The 17,399-nt window shown below is 42.0% G+C and overlaps 1 protein-coding gene across 2 annotated transcripts in view; it reads right to left on the bottom strand.

Annotated features, from left to right (window-relative positions):
* LOC120062976 (phosphatidylinositol transfer protein beta isoform-like) overlaps positions 1–17,399 on the bottom strand; it is a 43,094-nt gene that overhangs the window by 13,574 nt on the left and 12,121 nt on the right. For both annotated transcript variants that reach the window (XM_039013026.1, XM_039013027.1), the window contains exons 3-7: positions 3,380–3,525; positions 3,026–3,117; positions 1,116–1,123; positions 746–820; positions 485–568 (exon numbers count right to left, since the gene is read on the bottom strand). In XM_039013026.1, the coding sequence (XP_038868954.1) occupies positions 485–568; positions 746–820; positions 1,116–1,123; positions 3,026–3,117; positions 3,380–3,525 (405 nt within the window). The remainder of the gene's footprint in view (positions 1–484; positions 569–745; positions 821–1,115; positions 1,124–3,025; positions 3,118–3,379; positions 3,526–17,399) is intronic.

The following is a 17,399-nucleotide window of genomic DNA, read 5'->3' on the forward strand; positions in this document are numbered from 1 at the left end:
ACTACATAATTAGAATAATCACTATATTTTCATGATTTCAACAGTACATCTAAGTGCTTTGATCTAAATCGCAATAGCCCTAGATTTTTTGCCCATATCATCAAGCCCTACTATATAAAACAAACCCCATTGGAATAACTTAGAATGTTTGTGTTGCCACCCTAGGGTCAGGCGCCACTGAAAGCATATTTAGAACTTTATTATTATAAAAATAAATAATAAACAACTGTCCCAAAAATGTTGTGTGTCGTGATAGGATATTTTGGCCATACCACCCAGCCCTACCGGCAGGTGAATACAAAACATCAACTCAGGAAAAGATTACCAGGAATGTGTGTATTTGCCGTTTTAGTGTCAGATCTGAGCATATTCGGCTTGCTTTGCAATGCCCAAGTCTCTCCACATGATGTTGCCAAACAGTACTATCCAGGGCTTTATTGAGTGTGGGACTGTGGCATGACAGCAGTATCAGAGGAGTACTCACAGCAGGGGCCACTTGTTCTCCATCTGCAATGTCAATGGGCACCACCTCCACACTCTTCCATGTGGGCGCATCCAGCTTGTGCACCTGCCAATCAAAGCCAGGAATAAGCATGCGAGCTACAATTTAAAAAGGTACACTTCAAACTCGATATTAGCTGATGCTTCATCTGGGACACAATTCACAGACTTCTCTTTCTAAGAATCTCACAGTAAATGCAAACGGTCATTAATCAAACTCATTTTGAATGACAAAGGTACTCACGTTTTCTAATGTGCCAAGGTCAGGTTTGTGCCATGTCTCAATCTTAATGATGAAGTCATCTTTCATATACTCATTCTGGAGGAAGGTGGTGGGAAATCATTACTAAAGCTTAAGGCAATAAAACCCTCTAAAGTACGGAGTAGATTTACATTGCTAGTAATGTCCACAAGAGGGACCTCCTACCCAATAAATATGTACATGCATTGGCTTAATTGCTACATTTCTCATAATTGAAGCAGTAAGTTATATTCACAAACACTGACGCACATTCACACAGACGAACTATCCACCCACCCACACGCACGCACAAACTACCATACAACCAGTGAGATAGAAACTAACAGAGGGAGGGTCATTTGAAGCTACTTACCGTTACAACTGGCCCCAGGCGAAGCATGAGAAGACACCAAAGAGAGATTAAATCGTTAGATATCAATCCAAAACAGGAAAAGAACGAACGAATCATGCAACTCATGTAGGGCTGAACCCAAATAGTTGACTGGTCGATTGGCTTTTTTTTGTCAAGGAGTAGCAAATATGTTATCTTTTTTATGGCACACGAGACACCTGTCTGATTCCCGCCCATCTCAGTGAACTAATCCATTGCGGAGGCTGAGACTAATCCATTGCGGAGGCCGTGTGGATGGCACACTCCAAGAAGAAGGGGAGTGTGGCTAAAATGCACATCTCCCTCCAGAACGCGCTCTCTCCCGCCAATTTGTGCACATTCATTGTTTCATAACTTCATTGTGTGAATTGTTTGCCTTGATTGTTAGTGTCTATAAAATGCCCATTACATACATCCCCAGTAGTAGCCTACATTTACCGTTAATTCCTATCATTTCAAATTTACAATGTTGGTTTAGTAATTTCTGTTAATGCATTCAATATATTATTATTCCAGTCTTTTACCGTTCTCATTGTCGGAGTGGACACGTTGGTTTGCAGAAACTTTTGGTTTTAAATCATTCCATTTCCGAGTGTTGTCAATTTAGTCATTGTCTTTTCTTTGGAGCACTACTGTCAATGTTGAGACAGGACACGCACCTGATTATGCATAGAAGTAGGCCTATAGCCTACCTGGCCTGTACGCAAATGTAGACATATGTGCCCATTTGGGGATCTGATGGTATTTCTGATTCGCTTAACGCACCACCACTAATGAGCTGTGGACCGTCTCAAAGTAATGTTTTCACCTCAAATAGCAAGCAAACAAAGTCTATTTTTACATCCATTGAGAATGACAATAGTTCCTCAATGCATTTGAAAAATCTTTCCAGCTCTCTCCCTTTCAATAACCACTCGGCGTGAAAGGGAAAAATGTCATGGTCTGACCGAGGTCTATCTGATGAACTCTTATCCCTTGCACAAAATAGCCTATAGCTGTGTCTCTCCTGAGCTCACTGGCGCAGGAAACTGAGGGCCCAGAATATTTTATACAAGTTTGCTAATGGGAGCTTGGGCTGGACCCAAGTTGATACAATGTTTCAAGTTTGAGGCAGGCAGGCCATGCATAGTCAATGTAATTTATGCTATGTTTTTATTTGTTGGCTTTATGTAGGCTATTTTTACATAGCTGGCAATGGCAATATAAGTTACTTTTTAGGTTTATATCATTTTCATTTGGATATAATTTTGATTAACCACATGAATGATTGAGATACGAAGGCGTTATAAATTAAATTGAACTTTTCCACGAAAATGTGCATTTAACTGGCACGCAGATCGGTAGAAATTGCAAGATAAATTGGCATTCCATATGAGAAAGGTTGCCGACTCCTTGTGTAGCCTGTACCAGCAACTTCAGGAGAGTAACGGCAGAATCTGCGAAAGCGTGTAGGAGCGGGAGTCAGGTTAAGGTTTTTCCTCTTCTGGTTATCTTGATCTCTTGCTCCCTCTTGAGTAATTTGAGCTATCTTCTTTAAACAGCATCAGACAATTATATACAGTAGTTGATTTTATTAAAACACATGATAGAAATATATATTTCTATCATATATATATATATATATATATATATATATATATATATATATATATATATATATATATATATATAAATAAATAAAAATGTTGACCAATCGATTGGTTGAAAGAACATACAATTTTCAGTGGAGCAAGATGTTTTTCTGTCGGGACAGCCCTAAACTCATGCAAACAATACCAACAATGAGTAAAATTAAAATGTCTAAATACATAAGGCTGTGGGTCAGAGTGCAGGCAGGACAGGGATGGAGGGAAGGGCCAGGGCAGGAGAGGAGAGAGGAGGAGAGGACTCACTGGTTCGGCAATAAGGGTAAGCGTTCCAGGCCTTTTCATGGAAGACCAGAGAGCCCTCAGGAGCAATCATCTTGACAAACGCAGGGACTTTACTGTGAAAGCCAAGGAGAGGGGAGGAGCATAGATGAATACACACACAATCACTAACTCCAGTCATACAGGTTCTAGAGTGGGATATCTTAATGTCATGGTCTTGAAGGCCTCTATCAGGTACTATAAACCTACAGTAAGACAGGGAGGACTACACTGCCACTTGCTGGCAAGATAGTGAAGGTGCACTTGGAACATACTGTGTGTGTGTGTGTGTGTGTGTGTGTGTGTGTGTGTGTGTGTGTGTGTGTGTGTGTCTCTTACCTCTTCAGATGGTAGATTTTGTGTGTGTACTGTCCTTTCTCGCCATCCTTCTCATAGGGTTCATTCTTGAGGACCTCAATGCCCTCTCCTCCACCCGTCTCATTCTTACTGGCCACTGCTACGGAGTACAACTGGCCCACTTGATACTGAAACAAACACACACACGTTACCGTACCATTACAATACAACAAATACTTGCGCTCATGCAGGTCAAAAACAGTCTCGAAAACCAGACTATAGGCACCAGCGACTTTAAAAAATATATACACTGCTCAAAAAAATAAAGGGAACACTAAAATAACACATCCTAGTTCTGAATGAATGAAATATTCTTATTAAATACTATTTTCTTTACATAGTTGAATGTGCTGACCACAAAATCACACAAATATTATCAATGGAAATCAAATTTATCAACCCATGTAGGTTCTGGTTTTGGAGTCACAATCAAAATTAAAGTAGAAAACCACACTACAGGCTGATCCAACTTCGATGTAATGTCCTTAAAACAAGTCAAAATTAAGCTCAGTAGTGTGTGTGGCCTCCACGTGCCTGTATGACCTCCCTACAACGCCTGGGCATGCTCCTGATGAGGTGGCGGATGGTCTCCTGAGGGATCTCCTCCCAGACCTGGACTAAAGCATCCGCCAACTCCTGGACAGTCTGTGGTGCAACGTGGCGTTGGTGGATGGAGCGAGACATGATGTCCCAGATGTGCTCAATTGGATTCAGGTCTGGGGAACGGGCGGGCCAGTCCATAGCAGCAATGCCTTCCTCTTGCAGGAACTGCTGACACACTCCAGCCACATGAGGTCTAGCATTGTCTTGCATTAGGAGGAACCCAGGGCCAACCGCACCAGCATATGGTCTCACAAGGGGTCTGAGGATCTCATCTCGGTACCTAATGGCAGTCAGGCTACCTCTGGTGAGCACATGGAGGGCTGTGCGGCCCCCCAAAGAAATGCCACCCCACACCATGACTGACCCACCGCCAAACCGGTCATGCTGGAGGATGTTGCAGGCAGCAGAATGTTCTCCACGGCGTCTCCAGACTGTCACATGTGCTCATGTGCTCAGTGTGAACCTGCTTTCATCTGTGAAGAGCACAGGGCGCCAGTGGCGAATTTGCCAATCTTGGTGTTCTCTGGCAAATGCCAAACGTCCTGCACGGTGTCGGGCTGTAAGCACAACCCCCACCTGTGGATGTCGGGCCCTCATACCACCCTCATGGAGTCTGTTTCTGACCGTTTGAGCAGACACATGCACATTTGTGGCCTGCTGGAGGTCATTTTGCAGGGCTCTGGCAGTGCTCCTCCTTGCACAAAGGCGGAGGTAGCGGTCCTGCTGCTGGGTTGTTGCCCTCCTACGGCCTCCTCCACGTCTCCTGATGTACTGGCCTGTCTCCTGGTAGCGCCTCCATGCTCTGGACACTACGCTGACAGACACAGCAAACCTTCTTGCCACAGCTCGCATTGATGTGCCATCCTGGATGAGCTGCACTACCTGAGCCACTTGTGTGGGTTGTAGACTCCGTCTCATGCTACCACTAGAGTGAAAGCACCGCCAGCATTCAAAAGTGACCAAAACATCAGCCAGGAAGCATAGGAACTGAGAAGTGGTCTGTGGTCACCACCTGCAGAACCACTCCTTTATTGGGGGTGTCTTGCTAATTGCCTATAATTTCCACCTGTTGTCTATTCCATTTGCACAACAGCATGTGAAATTTATTGTCAATCAGTGTTGCTTCCTAAGTGGACAGTTTGATTTCACAGAAGTGTGATTGACTTGGAGTTACATTGTGTTGTTTAAGTGTTCCCTTTATTTTTTTGAGCAGTGTATATATATATATATATATATATATATATATATATATATATATATATATATCTTTTTTTTAAAGAGATCGGCCGATTAATCGGTATTGGCTTTTTTTGGTCCTCCAATAAATCGGTATCGGTGCTGAAAAATCATAAAATCGGTCGACCTCTAATGTAAACCTCTGACCCACTGGGAATGTGATGAAAGAAATAAAAAGCTGAAATAAATTCACTACCATTATTCTGACTTTTCACATTCTTAAAATAAAGTGGTGATCCTACTAGGACTAAATGTCAGGAATTGTGAAAAACTGAGTTTAAATGTATTTGGCTAAGGTGTATGTAAACTTCAGACTTCAACTGTAGGTAGTGACATAGATCCTCTATGCCTAAAGAGTCCGTCATTGAAACCAGGCCCTATAGGTCACTGTGTTGCCTACGGTCGGGTTTTTCGAAACTATAAAAGACATGGATAGCAACTAAGAACATAAGGAATAAATAAAAACATTAGTTATGGACTATCAGATGACAGAGAGTGCTCATGTTGAATAAGAGCTTGACTAACAGGATGGCAGTGTCCAGCATCATACAGGGTTAACAAAGTTGGGAGACACATGGTGGCCCCTACTAGCATCCCCAGTCCCCACAACAGACCGACACAGCCCAACATAGAGCCACTCTTCACTGTTTTGATTTAATAGGATTAGGGGGAGGGGGGCGTGAAAACAGCCACAGTGGGGGGCCTACAGTACTGGAGGGCCTACATGGCTGGCTGTGTGACTGTGTGTTTGTGTACAAAAGAAAGATTGTGTGAGAGACTGCATGTGTCAAGCGTTTGTCATCTATGGCGACTATAAAAACATCACTGCATGCATTCAGTGTTCATTGATTCAACATGGGTATTGTGCCAACCAAAAACAATGTAGTTTTTATGCATCGTCTCCTAGCCACAACAAGCAAGAAGAGTAGGCTAAACAGACAAATTGTCCAGAGAACAGAGCTCTGATCAAACAAGAGTTTTACTGTCCGTCTCCTCTGTTCTGGGCCCTGTAGAGGACAACACTTATTCCTTTCACATCAAAAGGCATTCCCTCTTACTCGCCCAAACGCATGCAGTCACACACATACTGTAGGCGCACACACGCGCACGCATATACACAAACAACTATGTTAATTAACCAACATATGGCCCTAGGTTAAATGAGACATTCAAATTTTCCTGAATTAGACAAAGGAATTTAAACAAGCACTCAGTTTTTCAACTAGTTTGATCACTGTTCATAAATGTTTGTGTAATTAATGAAACAAGCCATTCATGATGGTGCTGCAGGTCTGTTTTTATGCCATGCTTATACTGTGGATACTAAGCCTGTATCAGATCAACAAGTCAGTATCTGAAGGCCAGGGTATTTTTGTTTTGTTCCATTCACTACCAGTCTTCCAGGACGTTTTCCTCTCATCACGGTAGGGAAGGGCAGTTATTACTGAATGCAGTATGTATGACTGTGCATCGCGCTACTACTGCGGATTTAGCCCTTCAGTCAGCCTTGACAGTGGTATGCTATTTTCCGCTCTTCAAATAGCAATTACAGGCGCACCTAACAGAGGAGCTAACACAGATCAATGTGAACAGTCACCAGAAAACATTTTTGTAACAGAATCAGTTCAAATCAGTTATAGTATGGCGAATATCAGACTTCTTTCACTGTTAGCCAAAAACTACTTGAGAAAAGCAGCCCGTTCGCTGTTGTCTTTTTTTTATTTATGTACTGCCCTCTGCATCATTCTGATTGGTGAAGAGCAATTAAAAAATATATATATTACAGTGCATTATCAAAGTGTTCAGACCCCTTGACTTTTTTTGGATTAAATATATATTTTTCCTCATCCATCTACACACAATACCGTATAATGACAAAGCGAAAACCGTTTTTTTAGCAAATTTATTACAAGTAAAAAAACTGAAATCCCTTATTTACATAGGTATGAGACTCGAAATTGAGCTCAGGTGCATCCTGTTTCCATTGAGTCCACCTGTGGTAAATTCAATTGATTGGACATGATTTGGAAAAGCACACATCTGTCTACAGTGGGGCAAAAAAGTATTTAGTCAGCCACCAATTGTGCAAGTTCTCCCACTTAAAAAGATGAGAGAGGCCTGTAATTTTCATCATAGGTACACTTCAACTATGACAGACAAAATGAGAATAAAAAAATCCAGAAAATCACATTGTAGGATTTTTAATGAATTTATTTGCAAATTATGATGGAAAATAAGTATTTGGTCAATAACAAAAGTTTCTCAATACTTTGTTATATACCCTTTGTTGGCAATGACAGAGGTCAAACGTTTTCTGTAAGTCTTCACAAGGTTCTCACACACTGTTGCTGGCATTTTGGCCCATTCCTCCATGCAGATCTCCTCTAGAGCAGTGATGTTTTGGGGCTGTTGCTGGGCAACACGGACTTTCAACTCCCTCCAAAGATTTTCTATGGGGTTGAGATCTGGAGACTGGCTAGGCCACTCCAGGACCTTGAAATGTTTCTTACGAAGCCACTCCTTCGTTGCCCGGGCGGTGTGGTTGGGATCATTGTCATGCTGAAAGACCCAGCCACGTTTCATCTTCAATGCCCTTGCTGATGGAAGGAGGTTTTCACTCAAAATCTCACGATACATGGCCCCATTCATTCTTTCCTTTACACGGATCAGTCGTCCTGGTCCCTTTGCAGAAAAACAGCCCCAAAGCATGATGTTTCCACCCCCATGCTTCACAGTAGGTATGGTGTTCTTTGGATGCAACTCAGCATTCTTTGTCCTCCAAACACGACGAGTTGAGTTTTTACCAAAAGGTTCTATTTTGGTTTCATCTGACCATATGACATTCTCCTAATCTTCTTCTGGATCATCCAAATGCTCTCTAGCAAACTTCAGACGGGCCTGGACATGTACTGGCTTAAGCAGAGGGACACGTCTGTCACTGCAGGATTTGAGTCCCTGGCGGCGTAGTGTGTTACTGATGGTAGGCTTTGTTACTTTGGTCCCAGCTCTATGCAGGTCATTCACTAGGTCCCCCCGTGTGGTTCTGGGATTTTTGCTCACCGTTCTTGTGATCATTTTGACCCCACGGGGTGAGATCTTGCGTGGAGCCCCAGATCGAGGGAGATTATCAGTGGTCTTGTATGTCTTCCATTTCCTAATAATTGCTCCCACAGTCGATTTCTTCAAACCAAGCTGCTTACCTATTGCAGATTCAGTCTTCCCAGCCTGGTGCAGGTCTACAATTTTGTTTCTGGTGTCCTTTGACAGCTCTTTGGTCTTGGCCATAGTGGAGTTTGGAGTGTGACTGTTTGAGGTTGTGGACAGGTGTCTTTTATACTGATAACAAGTTCAAACAGGTGCCATTAATACAGGTAACGAGTGGAGGACAGAGGAGCCCCTTAAAGAAGAAGTTACAGGTCTGTGAGAGCCAGAAATCTTGCTTGTTTGTAGGTGACCAAATACTTATTTTCCACCATAATTTGCAAATAAATTCATTAAAAATCCTACAATGTGATTTTCTGGATTTTTTTTCTCATTTTGTCTGTCATAGTTGAAGTGTACCTATGATGAAAATTACAGGCCTCTCATCTTTTTAAGTGGTAGAACTTGCACAATTGGTGGCTGACTAAATACTTTTTTGCCCCACTGTATATTAGGTCCCATACTTCACAGCGCACGTCAGAGCAAAAACCAAGCCACAAGTTCAAAAGGAATTGTCCGTAGAGCTCCGAGAAATGATTGTGTCGAGGCACAGATCTGGGGAAGGTTACCAAAAACGTCTTTGGCATTGAAGGTCCACAAGAATACAGTGGCATCCATCATTCTTAAATGGAAGATGTTGGGAACAACCAAGACTCTTCCAAACTGAGCAATCGGGGGAGAAGAGCCTTGATCAGGGAGGTGACCAAGAACCCGACGGTCACTCTGACAGAGCTCCAGAGTTCCTCTGTGGAGATGGGAGAACCTTCCAGAAGGACAACCATCTCTGCAGCACTCCACCAATCAGGCCTTTATGGTAGAGTGGCCAGACAGAAGCCACTCCTCAGCAAAAGGCACATGACAGCCCGATGGAGTTTGCCCAAAGGCACCTAAACGACTCTCGGACCATGAGAAACAAGATTCTCTGGTCTGATGAAACCAAGATTGAACTCTTTGGCCTGAATGCCAAGCGTCACGTCTGCAGGAAACCTGGCACCATCCCTACGGTGAAGCATGGTTGTGGCAGCAGCATACTGTGGGGATGTTTTTCAGCGGCAGGGACTGGGAGACTAGTCAGGATCGAGGGAAAGATGAACGGCGCAAAGTACAGAGATCCTTGCTGAAAACCTGGTCAAGAGCGCTCAGGCTGGGGTGGAGGTTGACCTTCCAACAGGACAACTACCCTAAGCACACAGCCAAGACAACGCAAGAGTGAGTTTGGGACAAGTCTCTGAATGTCCTTGAGTGGCCCAGCTAGAGTCCGGTCTTGAACCTGATTTTACATCTCTGGAGAGACCTGAAAATAGCTGTGCAGCGAAGCACTACCCCAAACCAAACAGAGCTTGAGGGGATCTGCAGAGAAGAATGGGAGAAACTCCCAATACAGGTGTGCCAAGCTTGTAGCGTCATACCCAAGAAGACTCGAGGCTGTAATTGCTGCCAAAGGTGCTTCAACAAAGTACTGAGTAAATACTTATGTAAATGTCTGAATACTTATGTAAATGTGATCGTTTAAAAAAAGTGTTATACATTCGCAATGTTTTTTTTTTTTTTTTTACTGTTTTTGCTTTGTCATTATGGGGTATTGTGTGGAGATTGAGGTAAATAAAACTATTGAATCCATTTTAGAATAAGGCTGTAATGTAACAAAATGTGGAAGTGAAGGGGTCTGAATACTTTTCCGAATGCACTGTATGTTTTGACTCTCCAGATATGCGAAATATTATTAGAATAGTGCAATAATTAAAAAATTCCCGTCCCTACTTCATAGTTCATTTTCTAATCATTTGAACGTACAGTGACTTCAGAATGTATTCACACCTTGACTTTTTACCCATTTTGTCAATGATCTACCAAAAATACTCTGTCAAAGTGAAAGAAACATGCTAATATTTGTAAAAATATAAAATATGACAAATGAAACTAATATACAGTATATTGATGAGATAATTATTCACCACTCTCCATGACAATACGGAGAGTGGTACACCGTAATGTGTAGCATTGGATTTGCTCCAAACATAACACTTTGTAGTCAGGACAAAAAGTTAATTACTTTGCCTCTTTTTTTGCAGTATTACTTTAGTACCTTGTTGCCAACAGGGTGCGTGTTTTGGAATATTATTCTGTACAGGCTTCCTTCTTTTCACTCTGTCAATTAGGTCAGTATTGTGCAATAACTAAAATGTTGATCCCTCAGTTCTATCACAGCCATTAACTGTTTTAAAGTCATCATTGGCCTCAGTGAAATCCCTGAGCGGTTTCCTTACTCTCCGGCAAGAGAGTTAGGAAGGACGCCTGTATCTTTGTAGTGACGCTGTACTGATACACCATTCAAAGTGTAATTAATAACTTCACCATGCTCAAACGGATATTCAATGCGTTTTGTTTTTTACCCATCTACCAATAGGTGTCGTCCTTTGCGAGGCCTTGGAAAATCTCCTTTGTCTTTGTGGTTGAGTCCGTGTTTGAAATTGACTGCTCGACTGAGGGACCTAACAGATAATTGAACGTGTGGGATACAGAGATGAGGTAATCATAAAAAAATCCATGCAATTTACTGTGACTTGTTTAGTAAATGTACTCCTGAACTTATTTAAGCTTGACATAAAAAGGGGTTGAATTCTTGACGCAAGACATTTCAGCTTGTCATTTTTTATTAATTTGTAACAATAAAAAACAATTCCACTGATATTATGCAGTATTGTGTGTAGGCCAGTGACAATAATATAAATTGAATCCATTTTAAAATGCAGGCTGTAAAACAAAATGTGGAAAAAGTAAAGGGGTGTGAATACTTGGAAGGCAGTGTAACTATAATCCATCCCTCACTGAACACACACATCATTGCCATATAAGGACAGTGTGTGAGTCAGAACGTTTTATAACAGTAACCCATACAAACAAGAGCAACAAGTAAGCTACCTCCATCCTCTTCACACAAAGGAATCAAAATATTTACTAACACTGTCAGATTCCAATAACACTACTCAAATCCAGAACCATAGAGAGATCGAGAATAATGCTTTTCAGCCTAATCATTGATGGAAATACATTTGACTGGTTGTGTTTATCGGTCGATAGGTCCATTTGCATAATGTTGTGGAATTCAATTGCAGTGTGTATATTCGTTATGTTACTTATGAGCAGAAGATCTGTCAGTGCAAGAGCTGCTGCTACAGCGCGTCAATCAGCTCTTTCTTTGCTGCTGGAGTTAAACATGCGCTTTTATAAGCCCAATCAATGCACAACAACTCTAAATGCAATCACGTTATTAACAGTTGATGGCCATGATTAAAAAGAGCTACTATTTTTCTCTCTCAACTGGTAATTGAAGCACGCTTCCCATTCGCCATTCAAGTGCATAGGCAACGGAAGGCAGGCTACATCAGTTTTTGCTCTTTTTCTTGCAGACTGGAAAATGTTCCGGGGGTTCTTCCGATGGCATTGAGGAGTACACCACATCAGTCACTGGCCTCATCAATGACGTCGTCCCCACAGTGACCGTACGTACATACCCCGAAACCATTGGTTTCCAGGCAACATCCGCACTGAGCTTAAGGGTAAAGCTGCCGCGGTCAAGGAGCGGGACTCTAACCCGGACGCTTATAAGAAATCCCGCTACGCCCTCAGACAAACCATCAAACAGGCAAAGCGTCAATACAGGACTAAAACTGAATCCTACCACACCGGCTCTGACGCTCGTCAGATGTGGCAGGGCTTGCATACTATTACAGACTACAAAGGGAAGCACAGCCATGAGCTGCCCAGTGAGACAAACCTACCAGACAAGCTGAATTACTTCCATGCTCGCTTCGAGGCAAGTAACACTGAAACATGCATGAGAGCACCAGCTGTTCCGGACGACTGTGTGATCACACTCTCCATAGCCAATGTGAGTAAGACCTTTAAACAGGTCAACATTCACAAGGCCGCAGGGCCAGACGGATTACCAGGACGTGTATCAGCATGTGCTGATCAACTGGCAAGTGTCTTCACTGACATTTTCAACATATCCCTGACCGGGTCTGTAATAGCTACATGTTTCAAGCAGACCACCATAGTCCCTGTGCCCAAGAACATCAAGGTAACCTGCCTAAATGACTACCAACCTGTAGCACTCACGTCTGTAGCCATGAAGTGCTTTGAAAGGCTGGTCATGGCTCACAACACCATTATCCAAGAAACCTTAGACCCACTCCAATTTGCATACCGCCCCAACAGATGATGCAATCTATATTGCACTCAACAAAGGCCTTTCCCACCTGGACAAAAAGGAACACCTATGTGAGAATGCTTTTCATTGACTACAGCGCAACGTTCAAAACCATAGTGCCCTCAAAGCTCATCACTAAGCTAAGGACACTGGGACTAAAAACCTCCCTCTGCAACTGGATCCTGGACTTCCTGACAGGCCGCCCCCAAGTGGTAAGGGTAGGTAACAACACATCTGCCAGGGTGATCCTCCACACGGGGGCCCCTCAGGGGTGCGTGCTCAGTCCCCTCCTGTACTCCCTGTCAACCCATGACTGCACAGCCAGGCACGACTCCAACACCATCATTAAGTTTGCTGACGACACAACAGCGGTAGGCCTGATCACCGACAACAATGAGACAGCCAATAGGGAGGAGGTCAGAGACCTGACTGGGTGGTGCCAGGATAACAACCTCTCCCTCAACGTGACTACACGTTTCTCATCGACGGGCTGTAGTGGAGCAGGTTGAGAGCTTCAAGTTCCTTGGAGTCCCCAACAAACTGTCATGGTCCAAACACACCAAGAAAGTCGTGAAGAGGGAACGACAACGCCTATTCTCAGGAAACTGAAAAGATTTGGCATTGGCCCTTAGATCCTCAAAATGCACCAGAGAGCATCCTGACTGGTTGCATCACCGCCTGGTATGGCAACTGCTTGGGCTCCGACCGCAAGGCACTACAGAGGGTAGTGCGTACGGCCCAGTACATCACTGGGGCAAAGATTCCTGTCATCCAGGACCTATATACCAGGCGGTGTCAGAAGGCCCTAAAAATTGCCAAAGACTCAAGCCCCCCTAGTCATAGACTGTTCTCTCTACTACCGAGAGCTAAACCTAGGTCCAAAAGGCTTCCTAACAGCTTCTGCCACCAAGCTATAAGACTCCTGAACAGCTAACCAAAACAGCTACGAGGACTATTTGCATTATTTGCTATTTTTTCTTCTTTTTTTTTATTGTTAAAGTATTTACTAAATAAACTGAATTTGACACAGATTTTTTTATTAAAACTGCATTGTTTTTAACCATTTCACTGTAAGGTGTACTAAGGTTGTATTCGGCGCATGTGACAAATAATTTAATTTGATCAATGCATCACACACATCTTTGCAATGAGCTGGACATTGAGCTGAACATATACTTAATTGTGAAACCTGAAAGTTTTACTACATACGAGGCATGTCTTACCTTGCTTCAAAGTAGCCTAGCCAAAGTCTGACCATATCCTGAGGCAATTATTTTATAAAGACTTCCATATGCGATTGAAACCAGTAGCCTATTTCTCTCATGTTCTACTGGTTTTCAAATTAACTTTCTTTCATTGTCCAGTAGCCAAAGGCATAATGCTAAACATATTAGCACCCATGCTAATTGTTGCATCTTTAGATCACCCCTCTTTCTACATTTGTAACATATATTTTAATCTCTGTCAAATGAAACCACTTGCATGTGCAGTGTGCTTTTGACAACAATGTTGTTTTCCCTCTAATTGCATTTTGGAACAAACATTTGCGCATAGCCTACTGCCTTGTGCACAATACTGCACTTATGTGACATAATTGTTTATCAACATTTTAACCTAAAACGTTCTGATCTGCTGCATCAGCCTCATTGCTTTAATAACGTTTTTTTTTCTGTGAACTAGACCTACTGGTTATATAAATGTAGGCTCTATCGTCCCAGAGTCTGTTTGGAATAGGCTATTTCCCTCGACAAGCTGGGTAAACTTTTCTACTATGGGGGATAATAGATTGACATAGCCTAGTGATTTTGCTGTTCGCTACTAGTCTTGGATGCAACATGGCGCCGACAGTCGCCCTGTTTCTAGTTCATAGCCAACTTTGCAGTATTACATTTTTTTGTTGCATGTTATTTCTTACATTATTTGCTCAGAACTTTTTTTTGTATTGTTACCTACAGCCATAAATAACTTTTGGATATTAAATCGGCGGTCATTGACCAGAAATTTGACTTCCTTGACCTGAATCCTTAGTTTGAACTTTCCCGTGCCATTATTTTATAGTAAGAACATAATTGAACTTAGCGGAATCAAATTAAAAATATATATTTTCCCATTCAGTAGGGAGTGGGCATATGTTGAACGTAAAGGTGATCATTTGAAACAGGTCCTATACGCGATATTTAGAGTTATTTGGCAACATTAGTTGTGAATGATACAGACCTCTGAATGTCTTATAAATCAAAACATATGGGCTGCGTGATGTGACTATAGGCTTTTGATGATTTGAGAAAGTCGCAAAAAAGCTTGCACTCTGTTCCTGGCTGCACAGCTGTTCGCTCTTCAAGTGATCATATTTTCACCCATCACACTATTCTTAATTTAATCTTTACTAATATGTAAAATTAGTTTAGACTTAGAATGGCCCATTATGAAATGGGCAGAAACAGGGGCAGGGGAAAGAAGACATGTCATCTGTATGCACTCAAATAGCGAATGGTGGCTTCACGTTTTCCCGACGGTCAGTTTTTCAGTGATGCTGGGTAGGCGGCTACTTAGGTTTTATAGCAGAGCATGTGCTTAATATGAGCAGCTGAGAAATAAATATAAAAACACTTATCACTCCAGTATCAACCACTGTTTGAGGAGCATGCTCTTGCTGCGCGACAGGTAATATTCCACCCAAACTCTGTATACCATGGCTACCCAGTGCTTAATTTGGGAAACCAAGTGAAATCTGTTCGGGAAAATCGATAGTAACATGTTTTTGCAATTAAACATATTTCACTAAACTATGGACAGCCCCTCTGCGTGCTCGAGAAAGGAATAAAGGAGATGGAAATGCATGGTTGTATAATATTCTGTATAGCTAAAAGATCATGTGTCACCCTTATAAAAATATAAAAATAATCCCTATTACTAAACTACTCAAAATTTGTATTACGTTTTTTTTTTTGGCTTGGGCTCATAAGCCTATGCATAAGCTCTAAAATGCATATGGGTGTTTTTAATTAAGCATTACCTTAGAAAGCGCTGTCCATTTCGTTGTGTTAGGCTTTGAAACAACATCCACAAGGACCATATTTTACACTCAGTTTCAACCTGCTGTTGAACTTCTTTCTTCAAAATGAGAACAGTGAGGTCAGTTTTAAAAGCACAATACTGTTTTACTGATAAGTGTGTGTAATTTTCAATCACATTTGCATTGATATCAGTGTGGTTAGAGGGACAATAGGCCATTAGGACCTGATGAACGTTAGCAAATTGGGTACTACCAAAGTCTTTGAATGTCCTTGAGTGGCCAAGCCAGAGCCCGGACGTGAACCCCATCGAGCATCTCTGGAGAGACCTGAAAATAGCTGTGCAGCAGCGCTCCCCATCCAACTTGACAGAGCTTGAGAGGATCTGCAGAGAAGAATAGGAAACTCCCCAAATACAGGTGTGCCAAGTTTGTAGCATCATACCCAAGAAGACTCGATGCTGTAATCGCTGCGAAAGGTGCTTCAAGAAAGTACTGGGTAAAGGGTCTGAATACTTATGTGATTTCAGGTTATTATTATTTTTTTTAAATATAAATTAGCAAAAATGTATAAAAAGCTGTTTCATCATTATGGGTATAGAGGTCCTGGATGGTAGAAAGCTTGTAACTGTACTCTGTAGCCTACCGAATCGGTAAGAGAGACGTTCATTTAGCTCCCTAATTTGCATAGGCCTAGGCTTTTTGCCGATTATCTGTAAATAAAATTATGAAAACATTCGATGAACAATCACTGCAGGAACAATAGGTAACGGAGAGCCTCATTCGGGTCCAAATATGATAATTAGAGCCCTCATGGAAGCCAGGCATTAAAACGGAATTCAACAATAATAAAATAGGTATTGACCTTAGGGAATCAACTAAATGTATTACAAATTAATTAATTTGCCCAAGTTTATCATAAGACATCACAAATCACTTATGCATGCTGTTCTTCCTGCAACTTTCTGAATAGGCAATGAGAATGCTCCTGTCTGTCATTTAAAATTGTTAAGTCTTTCTACACAATACCACAACACATTTTTCCAATCTAGGAGGTAAACTCGATAAGGTATTCAATAATTTCGCTGTGTATTTCAGATGGAACCTTTTGCGATATATCGGTATTGATGCACGGACCGGTTTGGGTTTTTACTTTACCTTCTATAACGGTATTTGAATGTTTGGTTTGATACATGTGATACGCAGTGTGTAACGTTCATTTTTATAGTTTACTTCGCTACTTGAGTCATCTCGCTCTCTCCATGCCGCTTTCCACACAAACCTAGCCCCGACTCCGGCTCCTGTCACTCAAGGAGCGCACTTGTTTTTCCTCCACCACGAGACACTTGCGTTCAGTCTGCGCGCACCACCGCTAACTAGCTAGGCATTTCACATTGGTTGCATATGCAGCTAGTTTGTCTTTTCTTAGCAAGTTGTTCCTAAATCTGGTTAGCCGCTGATTGTTAGCCGCTAATGCTAATCTCTAGCTAGCTAGCAAATAAATTGACTGAGTAAGAGTAATTAGCTATACAGCCTAATAATAACAGTGATGGCGTAGACCTAAATCATAAATCAGCATGTTGTTTGTGCAACAGTATCTTCTAAATGAAAGAGGTAAACGCAAAGCAAGAATATTTTAGCTACATGAAGTAGCTAAGAGAAAACATTCAATGTAACCAAAGATTATAGGGTCCCCTAGGAAGCACCTATCAACACTTTAGTTCCTACCCTGTCAC

The sequence above is a fragment of the Salvelinus namaycush genome, chromosome 18 (assembly GCF_016432855.1).
Source record: "Salvelinus namaycush isolate Seneca chromosome 18, SaNama_1.0, whole genome shotgun sequence".
Classification (NCBI taxonomy): domain Eukaryota; kingdom Metazoa; phylum Chordata; class Actinopteri; order Salmoniformes; family Salmonidae; genus Salvelinus; species Salvelinus namaycush.